Source organism: Eschscholzia californica, unplaced genomic scaffold, assembly GCF_041429995.1.
Source record: "Eschscholzia californica isolate CP2 unplaced genomic scaffold, dmEscCali1.0.p SCAF_1, whole genome shotgun sequence".
Taxonomy (NCBI): Eukaryota; Viridiplantae; Streptophyta; class Magnoliopsida; order Ranunculales; family Papaveraceae; genus Eschscholzia; species Eschscholzia californica.
Genome location: NW_028238198.1, coordinates 34,376,888 through 34,389,569, shown reverse-complemented (window position 1 = coordinate 34,389,569; position 12,682 = coordinate 34,376,888). Strand labels below are relative to the sequence as shown.

General features: G+C 35.7%; 1 protein-coding gene across 1 annotated transcript; it reads left to right on the top strand.

Moving 5' to 3' along the window:
* Nucleotides 1-1,314: 1,314 nt before the first annotated feature.
* On the top strand, nucleotides 1,315-2,835 carry LOC147566311 (heavy metal-associated isoprenylated plant protein 21-like). Its single transcript, XM_086652790.1, has 3 exons — nucleotides 1,315-1,547; nucleotides 1,692-1,767; nucleotides 2,433-2,835. The coding sequence occupies exons 1-3, from the start codon at nucleotides 1,473-1,475 to the stop codon at nucleotides 2,723-2,725; spliced, it is 444 nt and encodes a 147-aa protein (XP_086508916.1). The 5' UTR covers nucleotides 1,315-1,472; the 3' UTR covers nucleotides 2,726-2,835.
* The last annotated feature ends 9,847 nt before the right edge of the window (nucleotides 2,836-12,682 follow it).

The following is a 12,682-nucleotide window of genomic DNA, read 5'->3' as shown; positions in this document are numbered from 1 at the left end:
CTTATTGAATGTTATGACCCCATGCAATCAATAAAAACCACTTGTTTCAACAAAAACAATAAAATAATCTTTGATTTTTTTTTTCTTTGTGAGAAGCAATGTGGTTAGCTAGTAATGATCTCCAACCTTGATAGCTATTCCAACTTTCATTTGCTTCATTGAAACCTTCTCTCAATAATGCAAGAGAAATGGGCTCCATGGTCTTTATTTGGATACTTTTGAAATTTATGGTTCCAAACTACTCATGAATCATCCAAAACCCAATAACAATACATGATCTATCATTTTTTTTTGCCACTTTTTCTTTTTTCTACATTTGAATCTTTTTGGCTTTTACAATTTATACCACATTAACAATGTAAATATAAATTGACAGCAGCCACTAAAGGATACTTCATTTCATCAAATTATTGAATCTATACACAAAGAAATGACATTAAAAGATTATTTTTTTCAAGAAATAATATGCATTCCCCACACAACCCCAACACATATATAGGAAAAGACCAATCAAACTTCTAAAGGAAAAATATGATGAATAAGTGTTTTTTTTAGATGGGCGTTCACATGGACTCTTCGGAGCCGTTAGATTCTAGTGGGTCAAATTATTAACCTGTTGAAGAGTATCCACCAAGCAGATGAGTGGATTGGGCCCAACTATACTTACTTGGTCGTTACACTGCTTAATTATTGAAGGGTATATTTAATTAGAAGTTAGAAGCCTTAATGCTAATGGGATCACATCTATCATTGTAAAATATTTATTATAGAAAGATCAACATGTATACTTGGACATGGTTGACGTTTCGTGCTAAAAGACGTTTGCTCTAGTATGTAATTTTCTTTGGGAATTATGAGATTTGAAGTTTTGTCTCTCTAGCGAAGAGATTTACATGCGACAACTCAACCAACACAAGTGAAATTACCCATGGGAATAAAAAAAAAGAGGTTAACAGTGACTTGAAATAGTAGAGAGGGAAAAACCTAAATGGTTTTGAGTATCAAGCATAGAATCAAACCAATTGATCAAAGAAAATGGGAATTTGTCATCCGCCAAAAAGTAACTAAAAGGTTGGAATATAGGGATTTGGCAATAGTAGTAATACTAATTAAAGGGGCAAATTCAAAGGCTTAAAGCAAAGGAAATAAAAGCACTTTTACAATAGCATAGCTGCCCCTACATCATAACTAGACATCCCTGCATAATTATGGGGACAGTGTGAAATTAAACAAGTATTTCTTAAAAAAAAAAACACTTATTCTTTTTCATTTGCCCTTTAAAACCAATTATTAATTTCCATATATAAATACATCATACAGATTAAATGCAATACCCATCTACCATTTCTCTCTCTCTCTCTCTCTCTCTCTGTCTAGTTTTTTCAAGTTGCTCTATCATCATTAGTTCCTCTTTCCAAACCCTTTGAGACTTGCATTAGTTGTATTTCAACACTGAGGTTGAATATTAGAAAATGGGTGCTCTTGATTATCTATCAAATTTTTGCACTGTTACTAGCACCAGGAAGAGCAAACGCAAACCAATGCAGGTATACTACTTAATTATACCTAGACTCTTCTCTTTCTTTGTTGCTTTTGTTGTTTAGTACTAATTGTTTTTCTAGCTAGTAATTACTAGTAGTTGACTATATATATGCTAAATACAAAATTGGGTTTTATTTTTGTTTTATCAGACAGTGGAGATTAAGGTGAAAATGGATTGTGATGGCTGTGAAAGGAGGGTTAAACATTCTGTTTCCAATATGAAAGGTTCATTTCCCTTCAACCATAACTTCTTTCTATACCCCTTCCTTTAACATCTCTCTTTCTCTCTCACTAGTACTTACTTTTATATCTTAATAAATAAGCAAATCCCAACTCATGTATTATAATCAGCAAGATCTTAAATTTAAACATCATATTGATTTTTTAAACCAAATATTTTTTGTAGGTTCTCTTTTCCTTTTGTTTTTTGGTAGTCTCTTTTTTTCTCATTAGAAGGTAGTTTAGGTTTATTGCTTTGTAGATAACAAGCATGTCAATTCTCCAATATGTATTATAACAAGTGAAAGCAAAACAAAGTTGAGGAAATTGTGAGAATTATATAAGCTAGTAATAAGAATAATTGAGAAATAATGAAGAAGAAATAAGAGAGATCAAAGATAACTTTATTGAACTCTTTAATGAGTACAAATAATAGTTTACTGTGGGGCTTACAAGAAATTACAATATATGGAAACAAGAGTTTAGAAATTAAATGATGGGAAGTTTTATAGGGGCCTCCCATAAGTGTCATAGGCGCCTCCTTCCTTCATGAACTCCCCCTTCAAATTTGCCTTGAGGGAGGCACCTATGACATCATTTTTCATATATTCAATCTTAGTAAACACTAGAATTTAATTACTTTGTTAGTTGACTTGTTTTCTTGATTTTAGGGGTGAGATCGGTGGAAGTAAACAGAAAGCAAAGCAAGGTGACAGTTACTGGTTATGTACTTCCTAATAAGGTATTGAAGAGAGTACAGAGCACCGGAAAGAAGGCAGAGTTTTGGCCATACGTTCCATATAATTTAGTATCTTACCCTTATGTAAGTCAGGCTTACGACAAAAGAGCACCAGCCGGTTATGTCAAAAATGTTGTTCAAGCACTTCCTAGCCCTAATAATCCTAATGAGAGACTCACTACTCTCTTTAGTGATGACAATCCTAATGCTTGTTCCATCATGTAACAAGAATTTATAAACTAGTACTACACAAAAATGTGTACCACTGTGTCCACTAAAACTGAATGTGAATTATTAATATAAATGAATATACATTATGTAATTAAAGAGGTGAATTTTGAGCTTGAAATCCTATTAATACTATTTATTTGGGAGTTTGAACATGGTGTGAGTTCAAGCGTTGCAAGTGTCGAAGTCTTCTGTGTGGGCTCATAGAGCCTTCATTGGGAAGTATATCACCTGTATCTTGGGCTTAGGTGACAAAGGTTGATATAATATTGCAAACATGCGTGCACCTTGATCAAATAATGTACGTGTAATGTGGCAATGCGGTGCAAATATTAGTGATATTGAGGGAAACCTAACTAGTGACTTCAAAGGACCGTGTCTTCCACAATAATTCGTAAGAGTTCATGGGTTTTCTGAATTTTTGGCGGGTTAATGGGCTAAATATCGGCGAATGACCATTAATTGGTGTCAAAAGACCAAAAGAAATTAAAATCCGTTTTACTCCTCTCCATAGATTTACAATCTATGCCATTCTCTTGAAACAAAGCCTTGTACAAATTACATAATTTCATCTTGTTTTTTCTTCTTTCTTTCAAACTTAAGGTCCATAGTGGGGAAGTCGTTTTCATAAGAAAATACGTACTGTTTGATTGGGACAAAATGATGTGAAAACCCAATTCCCATGGTAAAATGAGGCAGGAAAAAAAAATACTTGATAAATTTTACCACCCAAAAGGTGTGAAATTGATTTTCTCACTCGAACACGCGTTCTCTCCTCATCTCTCCCGTAACTTCTTATCTGTCTCTCGCTCCGGATCTCAATGTGTAAACCTCAAATAGATTTGGGGAAGAGATTTGAATGTCCAAATGGGTATGAAACCCTAAACTGAAGTAATTAAATCTTCAAATTGAACTAATTAAATCTTCAAATGAGTATGAAATAACACATAAGTTTGATCAACGAGAAACAAGTCTTCATGATTGCTCTTAAACTTGATTAACCATAAATTCTCAAATCTTCAAATGAGTATGGTAAAGCGGAGAACAATAAACTTGCTAAGATCTCCATACTTGTTCTTGTAATAACACATAAATGAGAAGCAGGTGATGAAGATCGTAGTTCGGGTTGGAAGGAGTCAGTGAGTATGGTGATCTTTGTGTTGCCGGCGAGCAAGTGCAACAAGGCGGTGGAAGCGCCGAGACGGATTGTTAAAGATGAAGGAGAAATAAAATTTAAGGTTAGATTCTCAAAAAGATGACTGTAAATTATGGAGTTCTCCCACCTTTTCATAATCCACATTACTGAAACCCCCACTTTCAATTAATAATTACTAAAACCCTCACCTTTTCATAATACACTTACTAAAACCCTCCCTCTTTTCATAAGAAAAAGTGGGGGTTTCAGTAATGTATATTATGAAAAAGTGGGGGTTTCAGTAATTATTAATTAAAGGTGGGGGTTTCAGTAATTCCCCCATTTCAATTTCAAATGAAATTGCAAAGAATAATCAGATTAGCAATTGGGAGATTTTAAAAGGCCTCCCCGTTTTTGTCAAAAGGCCTCCCCATGGTTTCGTTGACTTAGTAAAAGACCATTGACTTAGCTTGGTTAAAGGGCCCCCTCTTTGAATGGGTGAAAAAAACCCCCTTTAAAGGTGTATTTCACCCACATTAGGATTTTAGTTGTTAATTATTAAACTTCCTAAAACCCAAATCCCTAGAAATTCCTCTCTTATATTCTTCTTCCCTCTTCTTCCACCGGAATTGTCAACATCACCGACGACCATCATCAACGGGGAAAGTTCATCGGAGTTGTGCAACAATCTCACATTGTTGTTGCACTCCTAAACCACTTCTCTATCCCTTTCTAAACTCTTAAACCACCATGGATGAAGCAAGTTTCAAAAGTTTTGGAGAAACATCAAAGGATCCTAAATCATCAATTTCTGGACAAGATTCAGTCTCACAAGAGGTAGATGAACATATCCTAACACTTTTTTTCAAGTTGTATGATATATTCGTTGGTTGTATGAAAATTTTTTGGTTGTTGACACTACAAAAATACGTCCTATTTGTAACGGCTTATTGTAACGGCTTCCAGGTGAGCCGTTACAAATAAAGTATACATAACGGCTTCCACGCGAGCCGTTATAAGTATGTACACTTTTATAACGGCTATCATATGGATAGCCGTTGCAAATGAACTATTTAATTTAGCGCCAACTATTCGATGGCGCCAATTTATTTCCCGCCTCTGGCGTGTTGTTGTTTTAATATTACGGGTGCTTTTCCGTTATACAACAACTTGTTATAACGGCTTTATTCGGCGTAGCCGTTATAAATGAGTCCGACTTGTTATAACGGCTTATGTCCGTTACAAGTGATACTATATATAACGGCCTTTATTATTTTGGCCGTTATAATTGTGAGCCCTAGAAACCCCCCACGGGTCCTATTTCGGTTTTCTCTTTCTATTAGTGAGAGAAAATAATAGTTCCGGCGATTGAACCTTTCCTTTCCTATTAATCTTCACCGGCAAATAAACCCTAGAGTTCCACGGCGGTGCCACCACTGCTGAGCTTCGACGCAGGGATCGTCCCCGACACTCGCTTGTTCCGATAAGGTGAACTCATCTATCTCTCTCTCTCTCTTGTCGAATGTTTCTAATCTTTCGGAGTTTTCTATTTACGCCAAAAATTTAGGTCAGGAATCTTGTTTCTAATCTCTCTTGTCGAATGTTTCTCTATGTATCTTTTGACCTAATTTAACTTTATCTCGCGAAATTTCTCGCAAATTTTCGATTTCTAGGGTTTCTGATGTACGGATCGAGAATTTATGATAAATTATTTTGTTTAATTTTGTTGGTTTGAACTGTGATTTTGTATTTGCAGAGTGAAGATTGTGATTTTGGTGGTTGTTTGTATGGAACTGAACTTGTTCATATTGAATTGTTAGTAGATTAGTTTCTTCCCTAATTGTTAGAAATTAAGTGGTTGTTCATATGGAACTGAACTTGTTCATATTGAATTGTTAGTAGACTAGTTTCTTCCCTAATTGTTAGTTGAGAAAAATGTACTAACAGTTTACAGTTTACGTTTCTTCCCTAATTGTTAGTTTCTTCCCTAATTGTATAGTAAGAAATGATCCAAGAACAGAGTTTACGTTTTTCTTTTACATTCGTTTGGTAGGTAGATATAACGTAACGAAATTCATTTCAACACCTCAATAATTGAGATAATATGTTCGAAGAGGACGTGAACGAAGACGACTACACGAAACAATAGTAGAATACATAATAATTGAATGATGCAGATGTAAACCTTAACTAAAGGATGTGTGTGGAAATAAAAACAGGTGTTTTTAGGTGAATTTTGAGGGGCCAAGGAATGCTTGTTATTAGTTGTATGAAATCGATAGAGTTGTGTAAATTGAATGAAAAGCTATCATATATGGAGCTAATATTTTCACTTGAATGCAGAAGATTTCGCTATCTATAAATATGCATGTCTATAATCATATATTTCATATCATAGGTTTCTTCATTTTCTTAGAAGTTAAACCTACAAGTTCCAACAATGGCATTTATATAACCAAAAGCATAAAATACACAAGCCTTACTCTTATGTTTTCTTACCGTATTCGTCTCTGATCGTCCGAGTACTTTCCTCAATGATTTTCATGTCACCTGGTCTGATTCACATATCAAACAATTAGAAAGATTGTGATTCACATAGTGAAGGATGTTATTTCTTTTCAAGTTTCTTCCCTAACTACTTAATTTGAATTTCATATTTGTTTTTCAAATTTTCCGAAAAGATAAATTATATGAGATTAACATTTAACTCAATCCCAGAGAATGTATTGTTCAAGTGATATATTGTTAGATTAGGAGCTCATGTGTAGTTTATAATCGTGTAAAGAACCGATTAGAACTTGGTTATCTCTAAAAATGTGAACAAAATTCATGTTGGGATATTGAACCAATAACGTAAAATGAAGTTATGCATCATGGTTGGAGTTGAACAGATGAATCAAAGCCAAAATTAAAATAATTTCTAGTGAATCATGGTTTCCTTCATTATCTTCACAATCTATCCAAATGCTTTGCAAGGAAATTGATGGTACTATACCTTGGAAAACTTCCAAGGAGAAGTTTAAGTGTACAGCTTACTTGCAATTTTTGTGGTGAAAGAACAAAAAGACTTGTAAATCGATTAGTATATTGATGGTGATGGTGTTATTAGTTTTAATGAATTTGCTACTGTTATGGCTAAATCTGCTGCTGATTTTCTAGGGCTTGCTGTTTCCTGAACACGAACACATCTCTCTAAGATATACTATAATCTTAAGGTATGTCATGACCTTAATTTCTCATTCTAATTATCATCGTTTCATCCAGATCATCAACAATAATAGAAAGATCTTTATAATGCAAATGGACGCTTTTTGCTGCTGCTAATTTCTTAACCTCATGTTATATTTTCTTTCTGTAATTTTTCCTTTTTCAAAAATAACATGTACGAGATGTTTCTGGTTTTTTAAATTTTTTTGATGTGTACCACTACAAAAATACGTCTTATTTGGAGAAGACATTACTAGAGCATATATCACAGTATACTACACCCATGACAGTGATCTTATTAGAGGTAGTAGTAGTAGCAGTGGGCATGGTTCCGTGTTTCGAGACGACTTCTATGCATAGTGAATGAGTGAAGATAGAAGCAAGTAGAAGTAGTGAGAGAAAGCTTGAATCCATGGGTAGATTGAAGAAAGGTTGTGAAGAAAGCTTTATTGAATTGAGATGATTATGAATGGTAGTAGTAGTAGTAGTTGATGAGAGGTGAGAATATGTGGGGTATATAAAGCTTTATTTTTGGCTTTAGGATGAAGTTTAATATGGTTAGCTGGGGGATATTGAGACATTTTGCGATCTATATGTTGTTCTCTGGTTATTAATCGATAAGTCGATTTCTCTCTGTCTTGGCTTGATTCGGACAGAGTTTCCTTTCTCTAACTTTATAGAGAGATAAACTCTTAAAGAATAAAGATAAGTCAATATTCCTTCTTTCGGGCTAACCGAGATAGGTGTTTAATGTAGTCGAGGCAAGAATAAATTCTCTTTCCTTAAGACATTTTACACCCCCGTAACAGTACCAAACGTTAGGGTGAATGCCTTCGGGATACAACGACTAACCTTTCAGAATTTTAAGATGGTACTTCTATATTCTGAAAGCGGGCGAACCTTTGTCAGTATTATGAGCTCTTTGACTAATGCGGATGATCTTCTAGATGCTTCGGAAATTCAGATTTCACTCGAGACTTCTTTCTTCCTTTTCCAGATATTCTAGTCTATCCAGAACCTCTAGAAAATACTTCCTTAATTAGATATTCTAGGCTAACCAGAACCTCTAATTGTTAGAAGGGAAGAGAAGAAGAGAATGAATTGAATTGATGTTCTAGACGACCTATGAAGAACTCCTTTCTTCCTTTTCTAGATATTCTAGTCTATCCAGAACCTCTAGAAAATACTTCTTTAATTAGATATTCTAGGCTAACCAGAACCTCTAATTGTTAGAAGGGAAGAGAAGAAGAGAAGAGAATGAATTGATTGAAATTGGAGTGGGTTTGGTGGGTTTATATAGGAATTGAATAGGTATAAGCTTTTGGGACACATCTCTAGAGTTTTGGGGACAAAACTCTTGGTTTTTAGGGACACAACTCTTTGAGGAGAGTTGGTTATATAACTGGGAATTTCGGGTGGGTTTTAGACCGTTGGATCTGCCTTCACAACTCGGGTGAAACAGCAGCCTTTAGATGATCGTGATCTGTCCCGAAACTGTCCCACAGTTGATCAAACGACCGTTAGATCGTAGCCCGGAGCGTGCCCGAACGCGGAAGGAACGCCTGACGTCAGATCGCGTGAAATCCCGCGCGATGAACGCTGACCGTCCAGATTGGCGCGCGTCCTCTTCGCGCAAATGCCCCTCAACTTGACTTGTCCTCTTTGACGCTTTAGTACCTATTTTAACCGATCTTCGTTCAAACTTTAACCTTGAATTTCTCATTCATCCGGAATCGGATTTGAGTGATTCTTGGCTCTAAATTGAAGAGCTCGACGAGACGAACGCAATGGCGCATTCCGTTTCTGAGTTTGACGAGTCGGGTCGAGCCAAAATCGGCTCCGATTCCAACAATCCCCCACATGAATGGAAATTCGAGGTTTACTATATACAAACATACTATACTGACATACTGACACTAAAAGAGCTCATATGCGGAACTTCGCTGCATCGGAAGAAGGTAGTCTTTCGACTTTGAACCTTTCCTAGTGAATAACTACAAGGTCTACAAGGACGGCAGTGAACTTATCGTCTTGAACTGAGTCCTGGAAATTGTAAACCTGAATAGCTATCACACAGCTAATCCCTTACTAACTTAGGTTCTCGGTTGTGTTCATTTCGGCCCTGAACATTCCCGATTTCATGTGTGCTTTTAGAGAAGTCGGCCTAGACGACCTTCTCACGGAACCGGCATCAATTCACACACATATAGGTTATCCGTAATAAGGTATCCTGCTATACCTCACGTTAGAATCAAGTTCTAAGTTTTCGGATTCATTAAAAGCTTAATGCTTAACCTCTCAATGCAGGTAACACTGTGTTCATCCTAGGAATGGGTAAGAGATAGAAGTCTCTTACAGTGTTACTGTCGAGTCAGGATATAGCTTCAGTTGCCCTTTGAACCTAGATCGTGGGATCTCCAGTCATCTAGGTAGGGTTTCACCATGCCTTTACTCATTTACTTTAGGCGTTAGCCCCATTCCCCTTGATGATGCAATTTCAGCTCTCTTGTTCACCCTTGTTCTTTACGGATCCGCCAGGTAACTTAGGATTGAGCATAATTTTAATTTATGCATTCCTTGAGAGCAATTGCTTTACGGTGCTAGTCTATTTTATTTTGAATTCTCTAGACTTACCGTATTAGTGCCTACGCAACAACTACTTATGTTTATTGCGTGCACTGGCTTCAATCACAAACAAATATCCTCCAGGAAGTTCACCTACTTCCTTTGCTTTCTCCAAAACAATGTATCCATCAAGGCCTTTAGGATTACATTGTTGATCCAGCTATGCACGTCTGCCTCTGAGGATTTTGTGATATCGTAGCCCTTAGTGGTTTGTCATATCCACTGTTTTGTATCTGGGATTCGAGTGTTGTCCACATATCTTCGTTTTCTTTTATGATATGTACAACCAATTAATACGAGTCTGCTCAGATACCTAAGAACTATTTGTTACTATGATAACTCTTTCTTGAATTTGTTCAAAGTCAAGTATTTATGCTTATCGTGGTTTTTGAGTGGTTATTCTACCATTCTCTGTCTAACCATGCACTTTAGATTATCAATCATGAGTAACGATTCAATCTGGAAAAGCATCGAATCATATCTTCTTTAAACACTTTCTTAGTCCTAACTAGTATTGTCTGTTCTTTTGAACAGATGATTCACGGTTGAATCTCGTTACTTAGTTTAGGATTAGGAGGAGAAGTTCTTTCCATTTGTGTTTTTCCAGATTTGTTGAGTGAATTGGAAATTCACGTCATTACTTATATTCACACACTTGATTTCCGACTCTTGTCACAACTTAGTGAATATAACCATAGTTCTTAACTCAATGAAACCTTATTGACCAAACACTCTTATTGGTTAAATCTGGTTTCCGAGGTACTCTATAATTTCCCTCTTTTTACGTCATTATGACGTTATATCTTCAGGAGAATTTGGAGTTCTATATGCCATTTTATTTCTTTATACTTGGCTTTTCGGTTCCTTCTCGGGTCCCCCCACATTTCAAGAGTATTTTCTCTTATTCGTCAACTTGGGTGGAATCTAATACTATTCCATATAGGGTACCGTTCAGATATGTAATAACATCTGCCCCCACAGTTCTAGGGTAACCATTGGATTCTCCTTTTTGACAAAACTATTTTCGTACACAATTTCTTTAGTGTAGTGTGTTTAGTTTTGTTCTATAATATGATGATTTATGATCATTAGAACCTTGAGATATAATACAAGGTGAGTTTCTCTTTTAACTCTTTCTTAAGTTATATGTCTTAATCATATATACTCCCTTGATAGATTTAAACTATCACATGATCAACAAAGTTATCATTCCCTATTTTGTCCTTTATCGTCTCTAGATTTCGTTCATACTCTTGAATCGAAAATCTTACCAAGACCCTTGAATTTATTATTCGAGTCACGTCTAGACCGAATGATGTAATATTCAACTTTACGTCTTATCAACCTTAATTCTCTTGTCTATCCAAGAAGATTAGGTTGCCATGAGGATTTATAAGGACTATTCTGTAATGATACAGAACTAGGGACCTCCTTACAAAGACTTAAGGATTTATTTATAATAACTCCTGATTTCGAGATCTTTCAGCCAAGGTCCTTCCGTTTAACACATCTGAGGATTCCTTGTAATTCTTAGACAGGCCTCAGGACCTTCTAGAGAAGTATTTACCGCCTGAATATGTTATTCGAAATAACTTACTTTCTCGAAGACAAGTTTGATTTCAGAATTTTGCATTCTTCGTCAACTTTGTATTCGAGAATGTTTCACGGAATTTTCATTATCTCAGACCGATGATTTCTTTCGAATAGTTCATCGTTTCGTAACTATTTGTAATATTCTGTCGTTGACCTTGTCTAACCGTTTAGGTTTTGATCTTTGTCTTGACATACTTCTCCGCTAACTTATGCGGTTGTCATCTTCGATTCGTTATCGAGTTGAACTTTTAGGATCATGTATTCATCATTGATCGTTCTCTGTATTCTCGATATACGGTTTCACACCCAGTATTTATGTCGATACTTGGTGGTCAAGGTGTCGCTTAGTTTTTCGATGTCTCTGTTATCGAGAAGATATTTTAAGAGTCATCAACTAAGTCAACATTTGTGGTCACCATGGGTTAAATCTTATTTCTGTTCTTGGCTAGTAGTAGAATTTTAGTGAAATACTTCACAAAATTCATCGAGATTAGATTGATCATCGATTTTTAATCTCCACTGATCGAGTTTTATCCCTTCTAATGTTCTGTGCTTTCCATTATACCAAAAGAGTCGCCGTTTGATGAACTATGCCATTCTTGGCGTATATCTCGGCGAAGGGAGATTCATACTCTCCATCTCAGTCGTTTCTCAAAGCCTCAATCTTTTTACAAAGTTGAGTTTCTACTTTGATTTTATAAAGCTCGATCTTTTCGATTGCTTTATCCTTACGTGTTAGTAAGTAACAGAACCAAGTGGAGTCATCGATAAAGGTAATGAATTGCCTTTTCCACCTTATGTTTGAACCGTTCTTAGGTTATAGGGTTCATTGTGAATTAAGTCTAAAGACTTTGAACAACGTTTTAGTCATTTTTGACTATACACATGTTTGACATGTACGTCTTGAGTAAATTTCGAGTTTCGGAATTTAACTCCAAGCTCATTAATGTCTTTAATGACTTATTATTCACATGTCCTAATCTTTCGTGACAAATATTGGAGGACTCAATAATATACGCATAATTATTAATTTTATTAATAATAGGTGCCTTCGGCATTACATGGGTAACATTTAATTGAAATAACCCCCCACATAAGTGGCCCTTTCCAATATACATCATTTTCTTAAATATGATAACGATATCTGACAGAAAGATTAGTCTGAACCCGTTCTCACTTAAAAGAGAACCAGAAATCAAGTTCTTTTGATTGTCTGGAGCATGGAGTACATCGGTCAAAGTCACCTCTATTTCGGAAGTGAATTTTAACACGATCTTTCCCCTTCCTTTGACTTGGGTGGTCGAGCCGTTTACCTTGAATAAGGTTTCTCCTTCGGCTACCTCTGTATAGGAAGAGAATAGGCTTTTGTCACTACAAACGTGATGATTTGTCTT